The following is a 20,317-nucleotide window of genomic DNA, read 5'->3' on the forward strand; positions in this document are numbered from 1 at the left end:
TTTATGTGGATTAAACAATAATTGTTTAAGCACTATGTTAAGTACTTTACTTGGATTCCTTCGGAGATGATGATACCTTGTCGAAGGTCACTCTGCTACCAAGTGGCAGAGCCAGGCCTGGGACCCACAGTTCCCTGATTCCTAAGCCACCCTCTTCATTGTCACACTATCTGGAGATTGTCTATCAAATAGGGAAATACTTACAAACTATCTGGAGATTGTCTATCAAATAGGGAAATACTTACAATATAATGTTAAGTAAAAATTGGACAGCAAACTGCATAACCCGTGTGACTACAGCCACGTTATTATTTTTAAAAGGGAAATAATCTACAATAGAAAAGGCTAGAGGGAAATATAGCAAAAGGTTAAATGTTGTATTGGGGTTATTTTTGTCTTCTGATTTTCTATTGCCTATGTTTTCTTTAATATACATAATTTTTACTAAAAATAAAATACTTAAAACGTTAAATATTCATTACATAAAAAAGTCCAGAAACCGTTCTCATGTTTGACTGAAAATTGCACTCTATCGGTATCTCTTCTCAGTTCTAGTCTTACTTCCCTGAACAGAAATTCTTTCCTACTCTCAAAGGCCAGAGTAGGAAGTAGGTAGTGCAGCCATGTTCACCGCCCTCCCACAGCTGACGACCTGGCCACTGTAGCAGGCTGTCAAAATCAGGCCTGTGGGGAGGGAAGTTCCAGACGGAACCCGGGCTTCTCCTACCGCCTAGGGCTTTCTGGACAGCGCTACTTGAGATCAGTTACTTTTTTTTCTGCTTCTTTTAAATAACCGGCCGAATGCTCTTTTTCCAGTTTTGGCTGAGTTGTTAGCTTCATCCCAGTGGCGACGCCTGCCAGATACCTGGTTCCTTGAACACCGCCCAAACTGGTCAGGCCAGTCCGCCCGTGGTTGTTTCTGCCAGGACTTGCCCGTGTTTGTGTGTGGGTGGGGTGTGTGTGTGTGTGTGTTAGAGACCCACCCTTCTCCCCAGCAACCCAGGTAGGGGGAAGGAAGCTTCGGGGACCAGCCTGGCAGTCAGGGCCGATGGGTGGAGCTGAATTAATCTAACCTGGAATTTCAACTTGGCCTGAACAACAGGTGAGGGGAAAAAAAGCAGCAGAGAGAACCGGCAGTTTGGCAACTGGGAAATATTCTTACGCCTTGCCCCTTGGCTGGAAAATAGCCCGGGGTGACTTTTCAAAGTGTCTGCGCTGGGTTATAGGGCTCGGTTGCGCCACGGCCCCCTCGGTGGCTGTCCGAGCCCCTCCTGAACGCTGTCCTCCTCGGTTACCCTCCGCGACGCGCCCGTTTCCCCTCCTCTGGGAGGCAGGGCGGGGGTATCGTATTAGTCTTTGTTTTCGAAGCGAAAGAGCCGAGAGCGGCGCGGGGGAGGCTCGCGATGGCAGGGGCCCGGGGTCCGCCTGGGTAGGGCGCTCGGCCGTCACCCCCGCGAGGGTGCCTCCCGGCTGGCCCTTGGCCTCTGCTCGCGGGTATCCCCTCCTACCTAGCCGGCCAGGCTGACTCGGTACGCAAACGCGCGATGTACCCCATTGTCCTGCCTCGGAATGAGCGAGCGAGCGGCTGCCAGGAGAGGGGGGGGGTCAGTCGGGCCCGGAGCTCAGGACTCCCGGGGGCGCCGGGGCCGTCCCAGGCCGCTCGGCCCGCAGGGAGTGGCAGGAAGTGGGGACACCGAGGCCAGCTCCGCCGAGGGCCTAGACTGGGAGGTCCGCGTGCCCCACCCCGCGCCGCCCGCCGCGCCCGCCCGGGTTGCAGAAGCGCCGGAGGGCGGTGGCGGCCAACCGGAGGAGGGCGGCCGGGTCCCGGGAGGACCGACCGCTGGGGAGGGGAAGTACTGCAGGTGCAAAGGCGCGGCGTCCGGGCCGGGCCCTGCCCCCACCCGCTCGAGGACGGCCCGCGCCGTCCCCTCCCCCTCCGCGGAACTCCCCCCTCGCGTAGCCCCGAGCCCGGCGGAGGGGGCGGCGGCGAGGCCGGCAGGGTTCGGCCGGGCTCGGCGGGGCCGCACGTGCGCGCCCTCCCGGGCGGGGGAGTCCCCGGGCGAGCACGTGCCGCGGCGCGCGGGGGGCGGGGAGTCCCGCGGACGCCTTCATTGCTGCTGCTGCTGCCGCCGCGGCCGCCGCTGCCTCTTCCTTCCTCCTGCGCCGTCCCCTCCTCGGCCCGGGCGGGGGGCTCCGTGCGCCGAGCTCGGCCGGGCCAGGCGCTCCAGGAGGCGGGCGCCCCAGGCGGCGGCGGCGGCCGCGACGGTGGTGGCGGCGGCGCGGGCCGGGAAACTTTGCCCCTTTGTGCGCTCCGCCCCGGAGGCGGCGGGCAGGTCGGTGCAGTCGGTGCCTTTCCGGCTCCGGGGTGGGGGAGGGGAGGCGTAGCGGGGGGGGCCCGGCCCGCGGGGGAGGGGACGGCCGGGGGGCCGCTACTTTGTTGCGGGAGACTAGGCTGGGGTGCTGCGGATCACAATGTAGCGGAGCCGGGCGGGGGCGGCGGGGCGGGGCGGGGGCTGCGGAGCCGCCGGAGCCGAGCGGCCGAGGCCCCAGAACAAAGGAGCCCGAGAGGCTGCGCGCGCGCGCCGGGCCTGAGCCGGAGCGCGCCCCCCTCCTAGCGCCCCCTCGTCGGATCGGGCCGCCCTCCCGGGTCCGGCCGTCGGGCGGGGAGCGCGGCTGGGTGGCCGGCGCGGGCTACCCCGGGCGCGCCCCTCTCCAGGCCGCTTCCGTGCAGGGGGCGCCCGGGCAGCCCCGCCGAGTGAAGCTCTCTGCAAACTTTATTTTGAAAAGCTGTGCTCCCTTGGTGAGGGCCTAGCGATCTCCAGTGAGGGATGTGTGGGAATTTTGGCAAAACTCTCCCAAGCCCATGGGGGTGGGGCGAAGGACAACTTTCTTAGAAATCTCACCTTGACCACCCCATTAAATTCGCCGTCCAGGTTTCCTTACCACTCCGTCAGGCCCTAGGCCTTCTCTCTCAGGGAGCGGGTGCTAGTGTGCCCTGCCAGAGGTTCTGGGCAGAACTTCATGAGAGCAAGCCCATTCTCTTCCCCTATCTTCTCTTTTCCCAGAAGCAGGAAGAGGTAACATGTGAAAGTTGTCCCCGAGCCCCGAGTGATGCGCTTCCCCTTTCTGTCTCTTTTTCAGGCAGCGCTGCCTTCTCCATCATCCCGACCCGGGAGAAGAAATACCGGAGGAGAAACTCCTCACCCTGCCCTGCCCCCATCACACACGTACTGGCACACCTCATGCCTGGGTCCAGAGTGGGTGAGGGTGAAGAACCCACCCATCCAAGATGATCCCTTCTCTGGGGACTGCCGCTGGTGTCCTCCCCCAGATCCCGGGCCCCAGCAGGTGGGAGAGTGGCCCCCAACTGAGTCCTATCAGACTGCTGCAGAGGAGGTGAAGAGGGGTTGAGAAGAGGCACCCATCCCGGAGCCTGGAGCTACTTGCCTTCACCCTGTAGGTTTTGACTGCTTTAGGAGAGAAGGACCTGTTGGTGGCCTTTGGAGGCAGGAAGCTGGACTGTGGCTCTGCCCCAGCACCTATGCCCCCACCTCTGGCAGCGTCATGAGTCAGTTTCAGGTGCCCCTGGCAGTCCAGCCAGACCTGCCAGGCCTTTATGACTTCCCTCAGGGCCAGGTGATGGTAGGGGGCTTCCAGGGGCCTGGGCTCCCAATGGCTGGGAGTGAACCCCAACTCCGAGGGGGTGGAGATGGGCGGAAGAAACGGAAACGTTGTGGTACTTGCGAGCCCTGCCGGCGGCTAGAAAACTGTGGGGCTTGCACCAGCTGTACCAACCGCCGCACGCATCAGATCTGCAAACTGCGCAAGTGTGAGGTGCTGAAGAAAAAAGTGGGGCTTCTCAAGGAGGTAAGCTGGATCTTGCGTGGCTGCCCTGTCCCTTCCTTGAGGGTGCTGTGTTCACAGGGGTCTTGCTAAAGCCAGGTAAGCCCATTCTCCCATTTTGATCCTCCTGGTCCAACTTTGAGTGGGACCATAAATATGAGTGTTGCTGTCTTTGGAAGCTGTTTTAGGTTCCTTTGCCTGGCCGACAATTGATAGGAGAGGAACCGGGTTGTAGAGGGCTCTGAGCTAGCAGTCTCATCTCTGATGTTCGCATTTGATGCAGGACAATGATATCCAGCTTTATCTCTAGAAGTTTCTTGTCCTGCTTGAAGCCTCAGATGTGTTTCAAGGTCACACCAATGCTTGGGTGATGTGGGGAGTGATGGTGTCAGGTAAGCGTTGGAGGCTGATGGGTTTGGAAATAAAAATTTGGAGCGACAGGGTGTTTTTATGCTGCCCTGATGGAGTGGGATGTTTCTTTCCCTAAATCTTTTTGCGTACCATCATTTTGGGGATGCTACCTAAAAGTGTTTGGGGATTTAATGAGAAACCCATGATTTGGGTTCCCCGACTAGCCAGTACTTCTTGAGGTCAAGGACCATTTATCTCTGTGTTCTTAGGGCCTGGCTCAGTGCCTTGGTGTGTAGTAAGCACTCAAATACTAATTGAATGAATGAATGATGTGTTTTTGAGACACTGTCAACCCCAGGAAGGAGTACTTCCTTAATTAGGAGTAGGAAGGCAGATAGAGGGAAGGAGTTGGAATGAGAGCAGAGGAGGAAGTGGAGAGGCAGTGACCCTGCACTGGCCATCTTTCCTTTCTATTCTGGTGGTGGGCTGCCAGCATGAGGTTGGTGGCGGCTGTAACAGCGGAGAGTTGGCAGAGGTAGGGATGAGAGAAGTTGAGCAGCTTGGGAGGAGCAGTGTAGCGGCCGAGGTTGCTCCAGGCAGCGGAACTGGCGCTGGACAGAGACGGAGGCCTGCACTGTCTGCGGGACTCCCCCGCTCTGCCACTGATTTGTCCGAGGGCTCGGACAACTCAGGTCCCCTCTCTGGGTCTGTCTTCTGCCTGGGGAGATGCAGAGATTGTGCTTGATGGCCTTTGAAGCCCTTTCTAGCTGGGCTGGAAACCGCTGTACTTCTGAGAGCCGGGGTACCTGTGGCTTCCATGGGCTGGCGGCTTGCACTCGGGATTTCCCTGACTGCTGAGTTCAGAGCTGTGCCGCCAGCTTGGTGGGGCTGTGGTCCCGTGGCTGGGAAGAAAGATCCAAGTGTTTTGGTCAGGAAAGTGGGTGTTGCTGGGGTGTTTCTGCCCCTTCTCACCTTGTCTTGCCCACTCCCTGTGGAAGCTGCATATCACGGTCCAGGGACAGCGGACTGATGCCGTATTTCCCCGGTCTCAGGTTAAAGCAGACATCTGGATCACATCTGCAGCTCCCCACCCCAGCCTGGGAGACTGTGTCCAGCTCCTTTATGTTGCTGGTGTTTGGGGGAGTTGGCATCCTGCTGGCCCAGTGCTTTGTGAGTCATTTCTGAAAGGGGGGCGTGGGATCAGGGGTAGGCTTCACTCCTGGGCATGAGATCTCGTGTTTTGGTATAAGTAGGACCTGCCTCGTCTACCTTGTAAAGCTTGATCCCTTTGCTTGCTTCCTGGTAGGGTTTACCTCCTTCTCTTCCACCTTTCTCTCACTCCATTCCTCTCAAACCCTGGGGGATGAAGGGGGCTGAGCTTTCTGGGCTGGAACGCGTGGCTCTTGTGAACTGTGTTTAAGCTCTTCTTTCAGCAACAATGAGGCATACCTGAGTGAAAGGGGCTGGGAGTGATGCCAGGGGCCTGTCATCCTTGTGTGTAAGCTGCTGGCCTGGGCTTCTGGTGGTCGTGGTTAAGAGACCAGGGATCTGGCTTGGCTGAGGCTTAGAGACAACCCCGCAGAGAGATGTCTGCATCCCTGTGGACCTTGCCATAGCTGGCTGCCCCTCTAGGCCCCCAGGGTCAGGGAAAATGTGGCTGGTGTCCTGTGATCCCCCCTGGACAGAGGGTCCACGTGCTAATCTGTGCGCCTGTGCTGTTCCATGACGGAGTCCTCCCAGTTTCTGGAGAAACAATGGAAAGGGGACAATGGAGTGAGCTTTGTCTTAAAGTTAAACTTTCTTTGACTTAAAGAGCAGTACTTTGTTTTAAGGATTGGTACTTTCTACTTCTTGATGTTTAAAAGTGTGCTTTTTTTTTTTCAATGAAATGGAGGTGTTGATAAAAATTAGATCTATTTTTTAAAAAAAGTCTTTACTTGGCAAAATACAAAATGGTAACTAGTGTCTGTCTCTACAATTTTTTTAAATTGATCCTTGAAGGCTGAAAGTGTAGGAACCACTGACCAGGCTACACTGCATTTGACAAATGTATCTCTGGCAGAGATGACAGGCCCAAGAGGCTGTGCCTGAGTGAGGGAGCCCAGGGAACCAGCCCAGCGTTTACAGCCCCCAGGGGACTGTTGAGACCCTTCACTAGGTCTGAGCAGCCACGTAGCAGAGGGGACCTGTGTCCCAGGATTTGGGAGGTCAGGAAAGGAGGAGACCCATAGAACTTTCTTTTTTTTTCCAAGCTGTGCATGCTGTTTATTTTTTGAATTTTTGAATTTTATTTATTTTTTTTATACAGTAGGTTCTTATTAGTTATCCATTTTATACATGTTAGTGTATACATGTCAATCCCAATCTCCCAATTCATCCCCCCACCACCACCCACCCCCGCCCCAGCCACTTTCCCTCCTTGGTGTCCATGTGTCCATACGTTTGTTCTCTACATCTGTGAGACCCATAGAACTTTAGAACTTGGCCCCTACTCTTCAGGTGGGACAAGACACAGCATCCCAGGAGCCTCGTGGGAATCAGACCCTCTCTATGCACCCGTGCTTCTCAGCATCTCCTCTTCTGGGCACCTTTCTTTACTTCCATCCTGTTTCCACCTCCTCCAGCTTCCTTTGGGGCTTCCTCTGAGCTATCTTTTGACAGCTGCTTTGTGTCATCCTGTAAGAGGGGGAACATTATCTTGACTTTCTTGTCTTCCTTCCCTGCTCCTCACTTTTTTACCCAGTGAGGGTAGGTGGTGCTGCAGAGCCCATCTACTCAGAAAAGTTCAGCATTTTAGTACTAGAGGCAGCTCCCAGGGCTGGTCCTGTCCACCGCAGAGGTAGGTGACTACTTACTCCTCTGGGCCCTAAAGAGAGGTAGCACACCTGAAGGGGTTCATTCCTGTAACTGAGGTCTTCCTTCCTAGTTCCAGGGAGGATGTAGATCCTAGGCTGATGTCAGAGGCTGTTTGACTTCCACACTCTTTTTACCTGAGTGGTGGCTTGTAGCACAATGAAGACGGCTGATTAGAAAAGTAGGATTTGGTGAGTGTGAAGATACAGAACCCAAAGTAAGGGCTGTGCCGCTGACTCTCTTGAGCATTGGCTTTTTCATATGTCAGATGGGTTAACCCTTCTTTGTGAGGATTAATTGAGATAAAATATGCAGAATGTCTAGCACATGGTAGGTAATCAGTGCACGGTGACAACACATTCCTAGAACATCTAGAAAAGAATGAATCTTTATACATAAAAATTGGGTTTGTTAGTCTCTGAGCTTTAATTGTTTATTAAATGTTTGTTTCAAGACATCCCTGCTTGCTCATAGAATTGTGGGGCCAGGCAAAGGGGAGGGAGAAATTTGCCGGCCTCTTTGCTGGGGGAGGAGGCTGGACACCCGGGAGCAAGGAGCCCCTGTGGCCCGGGGCCTGACTGAAAAGTTGCTCATGGTGAGGGAAGTAAATGTCTGATAAAAAAGGGTAGGAGAAAACCCCTTTGTGAGAAAAACTTCCCTAGAAGTATGTATACAAAAGGCTGGAAGCATGACCGAGAATGTTGTGGGTGAGAAATGAAGAGAAATAGAAATATATATGGTGTGTCTAGCCCTCAGCCAGTTGGATTTAGTGGCTGAAACAAAGCTCTATGCCGGTTTTGAGACAGGATACCTTGGAATTGGGGATCTCTCAACCATATCAGAACTTGACCACTTCTTGCCTCGCCTTCTGGTAGCTCTGTCTTCCTGAAGATGGAGGCTGTGAGGAGGGATGCTGTCAGGCCGGCACCAGTTCCCACCAGCAAAGGAAGAATTGATTGGTAAAGTAGAAGTGATCTCTTTAGAGAAAGGGACCCCATTTCAGCATTTGTGAATCCAGAGAGAAGCCTGGGCAAGGAGAGGTGTTTACCATAGACCTTAGAAAATTGTTTTTCAGTTGTAAACAGTTTTAACCCCATGGCTACAGACTCTAAAAGGGAAGTTAGCTGGTGGGGGGGTAAGATTGCTTTTGAAAAAGGAAATGCTGACTTAACAGTCCTAAATGGTGCCCTAAGGAGGAAGGTGGTAGGACTGGGGAAGATCTGAACCATCTCTGTGGCTGCTTGGACTGCTGTCTAGTGAGTGCAGACAGTAAAAGACCATGCTTTTTACATGGAAAGGGGTGCGGTTCAAGTGTAGTCTGATGCTTTAAGAGGAACATTAGAGAGTCCCGTGGCCAGAATGTGCTGAGGTGGTGGAAAATGCTCAGGACAATAAAAGTCTTTTATATATTCCCAGCAAGAACATAGAAGGAAGAGACAGTCTTACAACTTTGGAGCTGAATTAGTGACAGAGAGAGAGAAGCCACTAGATCCCTGTCATGTCAGGGAGTATAAACCGGGGAGAGACCACAGCATGTGTGGTTAGGAGAGTAGAGCCAGCTACCCTACCTGAAGCTGAATCATTCACTCCCTACTGCACACCTTCAGATATACTCATGGAATGATATTGTTATGGAATTCTGATGATTGGAAGAGGGCCAAAAGACCAGAGACAGGCAGAAAGTTCCATTTTTCAAAGAGATTTTGGAAATTGTAAACCAATGTCAGTTTTTGACAGTTCTAGAGCAGATTTTTTTAAAAGGTGGTTCGTGAGATTTAGAAAGACAAGTGGTGAGCTTTGAGGGTACCTGTGGTTCTTTACAAAGAAACTCAGTCAAACCAATGGGCCGGATTTCTGCAGATAAATGATGGTATTTCCTGCCAGCTTCGTGGACAGATCAGAGGACCAGTTTTTATTTAAAGTCATCCTGAAGAGGGCACAGGTATAACTGCCTTGTTCAAACTTTTTATCAACCAGTGTGGATCAGGGATTCCATGTTGGGATCACCTGGATCCCACCCCAAGGGATTCTAGTTTGATTGATCTTGGGTGGATCTCTACTGGGCTGGGGCTCCCCAGGTGTATCTAATGTGTAGTTACAGTGGAACTCCTCTGACACAGATGAGAGCTGAATGATGGGCACCCACCTGGACTGTTTACTGCAAATTGTTCACCTGAGTCTTAGGGCGTCTGAATGGTTTACAACCATACTTCCACCTTGCTAATCAGTGGACCAGCAGCATCGGCATCACCTGGGAGGTTGTTAGAAATGCAGAATCTCAGTCCTTACATCAGAATTACTGAATGAGAATCTGCACTTTAACCACATTCCCAGGTGATTTGTATGTCCATGAGAGTTTGGGGAGCCCGGTCTATGGCACTTCTGTGAGTGGAGAAGGGGATGGGGCATGGAGAAGGGGACAGAAGTAAGTTTTGATGAACAGAGGTAAAGAACTCCAGTTGCGGGGACTTCTCTGGTGGTCCAGTGGTTAAGACTTCGCCTTCCAGTGCAGGGGGTGTGGGTTCGATCACTGGTCGGGGAGCTAAGATCCCACATGCCTCGTGGCCAAAAAATCAAAACATAAAACAGAAGCAATATTGTAACAAAGTCAGTAAAGACTTTAAAAATGGTCCATATCAAAAAAATCTTAAAAAAAAAAGACATAATGGGAATAACAATTTGATATATTACACTTAAAAAGAAAAAAGAACTCCAGTTGCCAACAAGGGTAAGGAGGGTGATCCAACCCATTTACCCTGTAGGCGAGGGAGACAAGAACATCTTGAGATTTACTTCATGTTTATTCTTGTTTTTCTGGAGTCCATTTCTTTCTAGTCTAGTGAGTTATCAATAAAATAAGCCCTTTAAGAACTTGTGTGTGTGTTCTGAGAACAGTTGGGAAAGGATTCTCAGAAGATGTTTGCTGCTCATCAGTCTGACTTGGGACATGGGAGCCCCATGAGAGAGTAGTAGCTGGTGGTAGTTGTGAACAGGAGGAGCACACCCATAGAACCCTGGATTTCATGGAAGGGTCTGGAGGCTGAGGAGCTGAAGGGGTGTGTGCCCCCTCTTAATAGGATGTAGGTAGGAGCAGGTGTGATCAGTGGGTAGGTGGATCGTGGTGGCGGTAGTAGTGGTGAGGCAGATATTTAAGTTGAATGATAGAACAAGGGGTTAAGAAGATTGGGGGTAGTCTGGAACAATGGGCCTCAGCCAAACTCAATGGAATTTAATCAGGGTAAATCCAAAGTTCTGCACTTGTTTTTTAAAAAAAGAAATAGCAGGTAGGAATAGCTGAAACTCTAAAAGGTGTGTTGACAGCCTGTCTCTAGGAGCTCTGTCAGAGTAGTCACATGCAAGACAACTGAAAAAGATGAGTTGTTCAGCTTGGAAATGAGTAGAGGAACGCAGGCTAAGACGAGTCCTGTGTGGAAGAGGGGCATCAGTTCCTTTCTGTCAGGAATGTGTGGAACTTTTATTAGAGGGTAGAAGTTAGCAGGTAGACTGAATCCATGTTTGTTTGTTTAACATCTTTATTGGAGTATAATTGCTTTACAATGTTGTGTTAGTTTCTGCTGTAAAACAAAGTGAATCGGCTATATGTATACATATATCCCCATATCCCCTCCCTCTTGCATCTCCCTCCCACCCTCCCTATCCCACCCCTCTAGGTCATCAGAAAGCACTGAGCTGATCTCCCTAAATCCATGTTTGAAAAAAGAATTTTCTAACATTTATAGCTGTTCCAAGACTGAAGAACCAGCCCTGTGCCTGCATGGGTCTGAGTAGAGGCTGGATGTTCTGGCTGGGATGTTACAAGGACATCCTCTGTCAGGTGGGGTCTTCCACACGTGGTGGTCTCTTGATCAAACTGTGTAAAGTATAACATATTCCTTAGACAACTACATTGCAGAAGAAACATCGCTCTTAGGCCATAACATTTTTGGTCAATTTCTAGACCTGATCTCAGACCTGGGTTGGAATATGGTCTGTAAACTCTCTGAAAATTTCAGCCAAGCGTGTGAATGTGCAGGGGTATATTTTCTCAGGGGAGAGGGGCTGTGGTTTTCAGCAAATTCTCAAGAGTATTCCAAATTTAAGAAGCATGCTCTGCCTGAGCTGTCCAATATGATAGCCATTAGCCATGTGTGGCTACAAAAATTAAAATTAAATTCAGAAACTCAGGCACACTAGCTGCCTTTCAAGTGGCTTGTGTGTTAGTTAGATTTTTTATCAATATGAGTAGTTCTACTGGACATGGAGTTTCCCTGCATGGTCTCTGAACCCTCACTGAAGACTGTTTCTGGGTTGGGGAAATAGCTGTCCCAGTTGGTTATTCCTGGAAGGATTTTTTGGGTTAGGGTTCCTGTTCCCACCCCAAGGTAAGTGGTGAGGGGTATGGAAGGGGCAGTGCTTTTCCTGGTTTCTAACCCACGGCAAAGCTTATTGTGCCTTTTTTTTTTTTTTTTTTTTTTTTAACTGAGCATGCTCTCTTTATTTATTGCTTCCCTTGAAGGCATGGGCCATGTTTAATTATCTGCTGTGGGGAAAAACAGTAGGAATGTGGTGTGGCTCCTCATCTCTCTGAAGCTGCCTGGGGTAAAGTGGCTTCTCCCACCCTCACTGGTGCCCAGCAGCCCTGGTGAACCTTGCCTGAGGGTTCTTACTCAGGCATATGCCCCACCCCAAGTCAGCAGTCGCCTCTCTGCCTTGGGCCTCTCATCCTGGAGAAGGCAGTGTGGTGACTGGGTGAGTTGAAAGACCACATCGGGGGTCTCAGGAGTTGTCACTAATTCCCCCTCCCCTTCCCATCACTTCTTTATAGTTCCCTTGTGGATTGAGGGCAGGATGCTCAGGAAGAGAGAAGGTGTTGGAAAGGAATACGACCCCTTTACTTTGAGCCCTGCTGCACTTTGGCTGGGAGAGTCCTTTAGGGTTGCTTTGGGCCTTTGCCTGAGTGTGCCTGTGCAGGGCCCAGGCTGCTGGCACACCTAGAGTGGACACACCCCTCTGTGGCCTTGTCTCCTCTCATTTGCTTAAGAAATCTGATAACCTAAGTTTTTATTAGTCACTGAGGGAGGGAAAAAAAAAGCCAGCGCCCAGTGTGGGGTAACTGGCCAGCCTTCCGGTGACCACAGGGGGTTGCTTGCTTGCTTCAGGTCGCACAAGCTCTGTTCCTGCACTACTGGCCTGTACATGTTCTAACTCCCTTGTGCCCTGTCTGCCCACACCCAGCCAGGGAGTTCGTGGACAGAATAATGCACCTCCCACTACTAGTAGAGCAGCTTCTAGATGCTCCAAATGGAAAGGGAGTTGCATTAGGTAGAGTCATTTGGGAGCATTTGCCAGAATGCATGTGCCCCGTAGTCCCACACCCCATTTAATTACTGCCAGAGGAAGCCTCAGGAAGGGGTGTGGAGATGCTGGGTCAAAAACAAGTAGCAAGGTACTGGACTATAGAGTCTGTTCCCTTCTGAGCCTTTCTTGTGGGAAGGACACTGGGTGGCTCTCTCTCTGGTCTCGTTTTGTTCTCTCTTTTTATTGATTTCTCTGCCCTTTAAGAGTAAGCTCTGGGTACCCCCGTTCCCTGTTGATGCTGGGAATGATCCTGGAGCCCTAGAAGAGAGAGGGAATGGCATCCTCTCACCATGAGCCTGGGTCCTGTCTGGATGGTTGACGCTGCAGGATGGGGTGGGGGCGTTGGGAGCCAGTGAGAGGAGAAGAGCTGGTGCTAGGAGGATACGGAGGAGAGGCACCTTCCTGGAATGCTTCCTCAGTCCCAGGACCTCCAGTGTCCCCTGTGCCGGGGGAGGGCAGCTTCTCTCTCTGGCGTTGCTTCAGTTTCCAGAGACAGGACGTCATCTGCTCTGACTGGTAAACCTGCAAGCTGCCTTCCCAGCCTCCTTCAGCACATCTCGCCTGGGACTGGCTGTGTGCGAGGCGCTGCGCTGAGCCTGAGCTGTCTGTAAAGGGGAGGCAGCATTTACTCTGTCCTTAATGAGCTCACAGTCTGGGGAGGGAGGCAAGCGTGGCAACAAACTATTACAGTCTGGTAGGGCTACAAAGGAGGAATGGCTTGAGGGCAGACACCAGCCTTAGTCACTGTTAGGTGAAGAGAGACCATCGTGGAAGGGAAGGGACCTGTTTTGAGAGTTTCAGCATAGTGATATGTGAAAGATGAGGGGGGGTACTTCTAGGAGGAGGGAGGCATCTCCCCTGAAACTGAGCTGTGCAGAGATGCTACTCGAATGCTCACGGCGGGTGGCAGTGGTGTGGAAGGACGCAGACAGACCACAGGGCACCAGCTGAGGGTGTTCATGGATCCTCAAGGTGGGAGGTAAGATGCTTTGTGTTAATTATTCTTGGAAGTCTTCCCCTGGGGCTGCCCCCAGGTTTCTAAACCACTCAGTATCCCTGTCTCACCTTCTCAATGAAGGTTCTGTGTTATTTGCTTGGATCCTGGAACATTTGGTGGTCCAAGGCTATTGAATTTGGGGTGGGGAGACCGTGATGAGGTTCATAGAATATAAGACCTTCTTACAAGCATTTAGGATGGCTTGTGGGGTGTGGGCAGAGCCACAGCTGCTGCTTGTCAGCCTTGGTGGGGGGGGTCTGGGTGCATTCTGTTTGTTGGTATGGAAATATGCACATGGAGTTGCTGGCTCTGTTTTCCCTCTGACATCACTGGGTGCCTGAGTTCAGTCTGGTTCTATTGCATCTCCAAGGAGGAGCACCTTTTCTTCCTTTGCTGCTGTTCTTTCACCTCCTTGTCTTTCTCCTCCCCGAGATTGCCGTTGATACAGACTTCCGCTGCCAAAGCTAATTGTGAGGCCTGATCTGTGAATGAAGGCAAAGGCAGTTCCCATGACAACTGCAAAGAGTTTGAAATATAGGGGATGATGTGTGTGTGATGGGCTGCAATTACTTGGGTGGAAATTGATGTGTGGACACCGGTGACTTCAAACATAGGCTCCGAAGGTGGAAGGGATGTTGGGTTTCTTTGGCAGATCCTTTGTGTGATGGAGAGGGAAGGGAAGGTCACAGATTTCCCCCACAGTCGATTCCAAGTGCCTTCAGTGTGTGGAATGCTGGGCAAACAAAACAAAACAAAACAAAAACCCGGGCCTTTGAAGAGGCACAACTCTAGCCATTCTGGTTGGAGAGGCAGGACACACAGAGAGACGGATAGCAGTACCAAGTGTCAAATGAGAAACATTGGAAGTGCTGTCAGCTGGCAGAGGTCTAGGGTAACCTGAGAAGGCTTCCTGGAGGAAGTGGGGCTTGAATTGAGCTTTGAAGTAAAGCCCTGTGGGGAGTGACCTCCTTTAGGACACAGCCATGGCAAGAGAGGAGAAGTTGTCATCTACGCCCTGCTAACTCTAGAAGAGGTAGGTTGATGAGAAAATCATAGAGCTACACAGAGCAGCACCAGCTGTATTGCTGCGGGTGGGTTGGGGGAGGCGAGAGCCCTGCTAAGTCTCCCAATTTTTCCATCTGTAGAATGGGCATTAATAATTCCTGTCTCATGGTTTGCTGTGAGGGTTAAATAAGATACAATACATCATGATCCAATTATGGGGCTTGGCATGGGGTTGCTGCTTGGTTGATCCTCCTATAAACCCCCCTGAAACTATCTCTGGATGCATCCCCATTTCCTAGTCTTTATATATCTGTGTGGGTTCTGGCCTGTAGGTAACTGTGTTTCTGAGGTTCTCTGTGTTGGGGTATTTTGTGGGTTCTGAGAGTGAGTTAATCCATTCACCTCTCCCTAGTGGGGAGGGCCGTGGCCTCATTCCTCCTTCTGTGAGTGCAGTGGGGTCTAGGGGTCATGATGGAAGGTGGGGAGGGACCTCCAGCTCCTATGCAGAGGGGTCCCAGACACCTCTGGGCTGGTCACTGTGAAGCCCCAAGTGTAGAAAGAGGAGAAGATAGGGGAGGGGGTCAGGTATGAGGTGTGGAGAATGTCCCTGTTGGAGGCAGAGTGGCCCCGGCATGCGCCTCTGTGTCTCCTTGGAGCTGTAGCATTCCAGGTGCTTCAGAAAAGGGCAAGAGGCCAGGAGGCCAGGATGGGATAGAGATGGTTGCAGGTGCCCTGCCTCGGGGACCACGGGCTCTGCTAGGGTGTCTGCAGGCTGCCGGGGGTGAGCCGGGACCTGTGGTTCAAGCAGAGAGTCAGGGTGGCTCTTGCAGCCTTGTGAGGAAGACGTGTGCTGGCTGAACAAGGCTCGGCCTCGGCTGTAGTTCAGATGGCAGGTCGCGTCCTCCCAGGAGAGCAAGTATTCCTCCTATCCCTGGGGACCTCAGAGAACAGGCCGACCAGGAGAGTGTCATCTACATCTCAGTGCCCAACCCCCTGCCTCTCCACTCTCCTTGTGTAGAAACTCAGCTCAGCACATTCCAGCTCTGTGCAGAGCCTAGTGAGTGGGGAAGACGGGGCCCCTGCCCACGTGCGGAAGATGGCCATGTAAATAAATAACTGCACTTGGTAGTGACGGCTCTAGAAGAGGCCCCAGGAGGAGTGGGTGAAGCTCCTGAGGGCTAGATGAGCTGGGAAGGCAGCGGTGGCAGGTGACATTTGGATTAAGCCTTGTACCATATTAGCTTGCCAGGTGGGGGAGAGGGAAGGGAACCTAGGCAAGGAGCAGCATCGCCAAGTCTCTGAGGCATGAAAATATTACTGTTCTCAGACCCACAGCTTAAAGGGAAGTGGTCTGGTTCAAGAGACCCTATCCCTCTTTAAGTTTCCCTGAGGTTGGCTGGGAGAGAGGGCTTAAAGAACTGGAATGAGAAACACCTGGGCTGGAATTCTAGCTCACCACTCACCAGCTGTGTGTTGATGGGCGAGTAACTTAACATCTCTTAGCCCATTTTCCCATAAGGTTGTGTGTGGACTAAGTCAAATGAGATGCTCCCACAGCGTGGTTGGCACCGGGCCTGGTACCTAGCAGGGGCTTGATAAACTGTGGCAGCCACAGCAGCAACAGTATTGATTGTTACTATCCAAGCAGTGTTCGTTGCTCTTATCTAGCAGCAGACTGTATGAGGGTGGGTGGGGCAGGGGTTTTGGGGACTAGGATAAAGGAGGGACTTCACTTGGCCTGGCCAAGGTAAGAGCCAAGGGGTGCAGAAGCCCATGGCTCAGGACAATGCTCCTTGCCCTGCCTTGTCACCTGCCTTCCTCCCTGCCCTAGGGAGGAGCCCAGTAGGGCTGCTCTTTGCCCCCAGAGGTGAGGCAGGGTGTGGGTCCTGGTGCCTTCTGGAGTCTCCTCACCAGAGCCCAGCTTTGCTGTCTCTCATGAGGCAGCTCGTCCCATTCTGAGTACCCCCTTGGAGCTTCAGGGAGGGGGCAGTAATTGGGTAGGTGTGGTGGAGTTGGTAGCAGAGCACGTCACCGAAATGAGCTCTCACACATCCTAACTAGTCCTACAAGTCACATCTGTGAGTTGAGAAGTAGCACACAATCAGCTCTCTCAGAAATTGAGTGGTAGCTAGCAGCACCTGCAGTGTGGCAGGCACTGTGTTGCATTTTTTCACAGAATCCTCACACCTTTGTATGAGGTAGCTGCTTCTGTAAAATAGAACTGCAAAGTTGGCTAAGGGAGGTAAGGTACCACCACCAAGGTCCTGCAGCTAGATAGTGGAGCCAGGAACTGAACCAGATACATGAGTGCCAGAGAGCTCTGGGGTGTTCAGCTACAGGGAGGGGATGGGGTGAAGCAGGATGTCTCTTGGGTTGCCTAGGAACTGCAGGGCTTTCCTCTCCCCGTTCTGTTCTTTCTCCTTCAAACTCCTGGGTGTTGCAGCCTTCAAAGGCTCAGAGTCTGGGCTGCCTCCCCTCCTCAGCCTTTCCAGGGGATGGGAAGCCCAGAAGTCTGGAGGCGCCACCTCCTGTGGCCTTTCTAAAAGAGGAGGAAACATTGAGGGGGGTGGTGGTGGTGGTGGTGGTGGTGGTGGTGAGGCTGTCTGGAGGGGGTGGCCTATGTTCAAGCACTAGGGATGAGTGATCCTAGGGTGAGGTGTTGGTGTTCGTGTGCAAGGGAGGGCAAGTCTGACTTGGTGAGGCTTTGAGCCACAGGCAATGTTGGCTTCCGGATAGACCTGGCTTGGAGTCCCAGTGCTGCTGTTTTCTAGCTGTGTCACCTTGGGTAAGTTACTTCACTTGTCTTGTCTTGTTTCCTCATCTGCAAAATGGGGTAAAGGTTCCTACTGCCAAGGCTTTATTTTTCTCTTCTAAGATTGCAGGGGCTATTTTGTAGCGCCTAGCACTGTCCTAGCTGCTGCTAGGATGAGGCAGTTTGCTTGTGTCGTAGGGCTAGAGAGTGGCCTGAGGGGGAAGCCTGCCAGCATCTGCTCGACCCCGACGCAATCTGTCTTTGACCCTGGAGATGCAGAGGATGCCTCTGGGTATAACCTTCGGGTCCCCGACTCGGGAGTTGTTGAGGGTGTCCCGGGATCCCCAGCCTGTCGGGGAGCGGCGGCGGGCCTGGGCCACAGCCAGCTAGGCTCCAGCACCCTTGGCTGTGCCCCCGCCTCCCGGCTGGGCAGGTCCAACCCCCGGCGGCCCTGCCCCCGCTCGGCCGGCCGCGGGGATTGGCTGGCGAGCGCGCCGCCCCCTCCACACCAGCCTCGCCGGCGGCGGGGAGGGGAGCCAAGCCGGCAGCTGGCCGCCGCCGCCTCTGCAGTGCCTCCCTCCGTGCGCTCCGGCGGGGATAATGGGAGGCCCGCCGGCCGATGCACCAGAGGAGGCCGGCCGAGGTAGAGCGGGCAGGGCGGGGAGGGACGAGGCTAGACCGGACGCAGGAGGAGGGGCAGAGCCCTCCTGGATCTTGGGAGGGTGGAAAAAGGAGAAATGAAAACAAAAACACTCTGGAAGGCGAATGAGCCCTTCCACCGCGCGTCTGGGTGGCAGCTGGAGGCAGGAAAGATGGTCCCTGCTATCCTTTCTTTCCGAGGCCCCCTGCCTCCCCTTCTCCCCCTTTCCCTGCAGCGGTGCTGGGGGTGCAGCAGAAGGACTTTACCGCTTTCCTGGTGTCAGCCTGGCTCATCAGTCTCTCCGGCTTCTTTTGCAGGTGGAAATAAAGGCTGGTGAAGGAGCCGGGCCGTGGGGGCAAGGGGCTGCTGTCAAGGTACCTTGTGTGTGGTGTGTGTGTGTGTGTGTGTGTGTGTGTGTGTGTGTGTGTGTGTGTGTGTGTGTGAAATAAAGGGTCTCCTCTGGTGATCCCTTAATCTCCCACTGTGTGTGTAGCAGCAGCTGAGGGGGAGGGGCGGCGGGGGTGTGGGCGGCCAATGAATTCTCAGGCCTGTGTGGGTTTTGTTTGGATTCTTTTTGCTTTCTCAGCTGGATGGTTTGGGTGCAGTTGGGATTGGGTTTGTTGAACTGGTTGTTTTTTTTTTTTTTTTTTTTTTAAGACATGCAACCCACTCCCACCCTTGCCTCTGGAAATCTCTCGAGAATGTCCCTGCCACTGTTGGTTTGCATCCAATCTGCAGAAATCCCGGGCGGGTGGGGGGGGGGGAGAGGTTAAGGGGGAGGGGGAATTGTGCTCCTGAGTCTGAAGCTGATAGGGTGTCATTAGTCATGCTGCTGTCACCATGGAGATGGCTGGAGGAGAGGAGGTGGTGGGGGTGAGGATATTTTGGGTAGGGTGGGGGCTGATGCAACATCATGACTGGGAATCCTGCAGGCGGTCTGCTGCTGTTACTCTGTGCAGCTTGGTGTCTGGGGGACTGGAAGGGAATGTTACCAGGTGCGTGGGAAGTGGAGAAGGGGGCACTGAGCTTCTCCATGTGGTTGTCTCAGGGCCAGGGCTGGGGTATTTGGGGCAGGGCAGAGTCTGTGGAATATAAGCCATTACGAGGAAGCACAGATGTTCCTCCCTGGTTGGCAAGGACCAGGATCAGTAGGTTTCCTTGGGCTTTGCCCTGTTTTCAGGGCTGGGGATCCGCCGTGAGTTTGGGATTACTCAGCAGTATCCTCTGCTGGCCCACGGTGGAGAAAACAGAGCAAGAGGCAGCTCAGTGTGGTTGCCTCTCAAGTCAAGAGAAGAGAGGCTGGGGAAGGAGTGTAGGGACAGGTAGGCAGGGCAGCACTGGATGGGACTTCTAGGAGGAGGGAGCCCATTCCTGCCCTGCCTCAGCTCTGTCTTCTCCTTCAGCCCCTGGAGCCTGTGAGGAGCTGGGGGAATCTGGTTGCTTGGGTAGCAGGTGGGTGAGCTGCTCATGTCCCCAGATGCTCTGAGATTTTTCTCCCTGGAAATCCTCCTCTGGCTTCCTGGGAAAACTGTGGGAAGCTCCCTGGAGGTGCTGGAAGTGCCACCCTCACTGCGTGGGTGGGGACGCTGTCAGGGAGGGGCTCTGCTTTCCCAGAGGGGATGGGGGCTACTGGGTGAGGCTGCGGGGTGGATCAGGAGCTGGGGTGGTTCCCTGGCTTCCTCCCAAAGGAACTTACAGCAAGGAAGTACTTGGGGGAGGGCAAGAATTTTGCTTCTGGGAGAAGGAGAAGAGCCAGGTGGCACTGGCTCCTCTGGGGAGCTGGGCAAGCCTTGATGAGCATGCTAGTAGTGGGTGACCACCTGGGACAAGACCATGGTAGGCCCCTGAGGCAAGCAGAGGTGGTTGATACTGGCGATGCTGTGCGTGGGGAGGAGAGAGCTGTGAGCTCACTCCACACCCCTTCTCCGGTGAAACCCCCAGGTGTCACCACCTCCACTTCCGCCTCTGCCACCCACTGCTGTAATCACCTGTGTGCTGTTGAGGGCTGTGGACACGGAGATCATGGAGTACACCTGTTCTGCCCCCCCACCCTGGGGAAAGCAGGACAAGGAGATGAGGACAGATAGGCTCAGGGAAGGGGCAGCTCCCTCCCTCCTCTGTTTCTTTGGCCTTGTCAGCCAGAGCTTCTCTCTCTGCTGGGAGGAAGGACTGCTGGCAGGTTTGTTTACTCCGGAAAGCACCCCTTCCTGCCTAACGATGGCTTCTCTTCAGGTCTTTCCAATTGTGTTCTCCATTCCTCCCTGCCTGCATTCTGCTGTCCCTGCCGTCCTGCTGGAAGCTCCCAGCTTAATACCACCACCCTTAGTGTTGTGGGCATGGAGCAGGGCTGCCCTGAAAAACAGAGGATGCCCTTCAAACATCTCTTCCTCCTTCCCCCTTCTCAGAGTGGGGCCTGAGCTGGCGGCATTTTTATTATTATTATTTTTTTTAAATATTTATTTATTTATTTTAACTGCGTCAGGTCTTAGTTGCGGCACACGGGATCTTCGTTGTGGCA

At 53.2% G+C, this 20,317-nt stretch overlaps 1 protein-coding gene across 11 annotated transcripts in view; it reads left to right on the plus strand.

Annotated features, from left to right (window-relative positions):
• The first annotated feature begins 1,031 nt into the window (after positions 1-1,031).
• The window catches only part of TET3 (tet methylcytosine dioxygenase 3), a 111,050-nt gene continuing 91,764 nt past the window's right edge, over positions 1,032-20,317 (plus strand). For 3 of the 11 annotated variants that reach the window (XM_067007327.1, XM_067007332.1, XM_059079852.2), the window contains exons 1-3: positions 2,255-2,333; positions 3,142-3,867; positions 18,117-18,173. In XM_067007327.1, coding sequence (XP_066863428.1) covers positions 3,565-3,867; positions 18,117-18,173 — 360 coding nt within the window. In that variant the 5' untranslated portion in view covers positions 2,255-2,333; positions 3,142-3,564. Of the gene's footprint in view, positions 1,103-2,254; positions 2,334-2,782; positions 2,801-3,141; positions 3,868-13,083; positions 13,385-17,689; positions 17,803-18,116; positions 18,174-20,317 lie in introns of those variants that run through there. The other 8 variants (XM_067007330.1, XM_067007331.1, XM_067007333.1 and 5 more) reach the window with 6 other exon arrangements.

Source organism: Kogia breviceps, chromosome 11 (genome assembly GCF_026419965.1).
Source record: "Kogia breviceps isolate mKogBre1 chromosome 11, mKogBre1 haplotype 1, whole genome shotgun sequence".
NCBI classification, from domain to species: Eukaryota; Metazoa; Chordata; class Mammalia; order Artiodactyla; family Physeteridae; genus Kogia; species Kogia breviceps.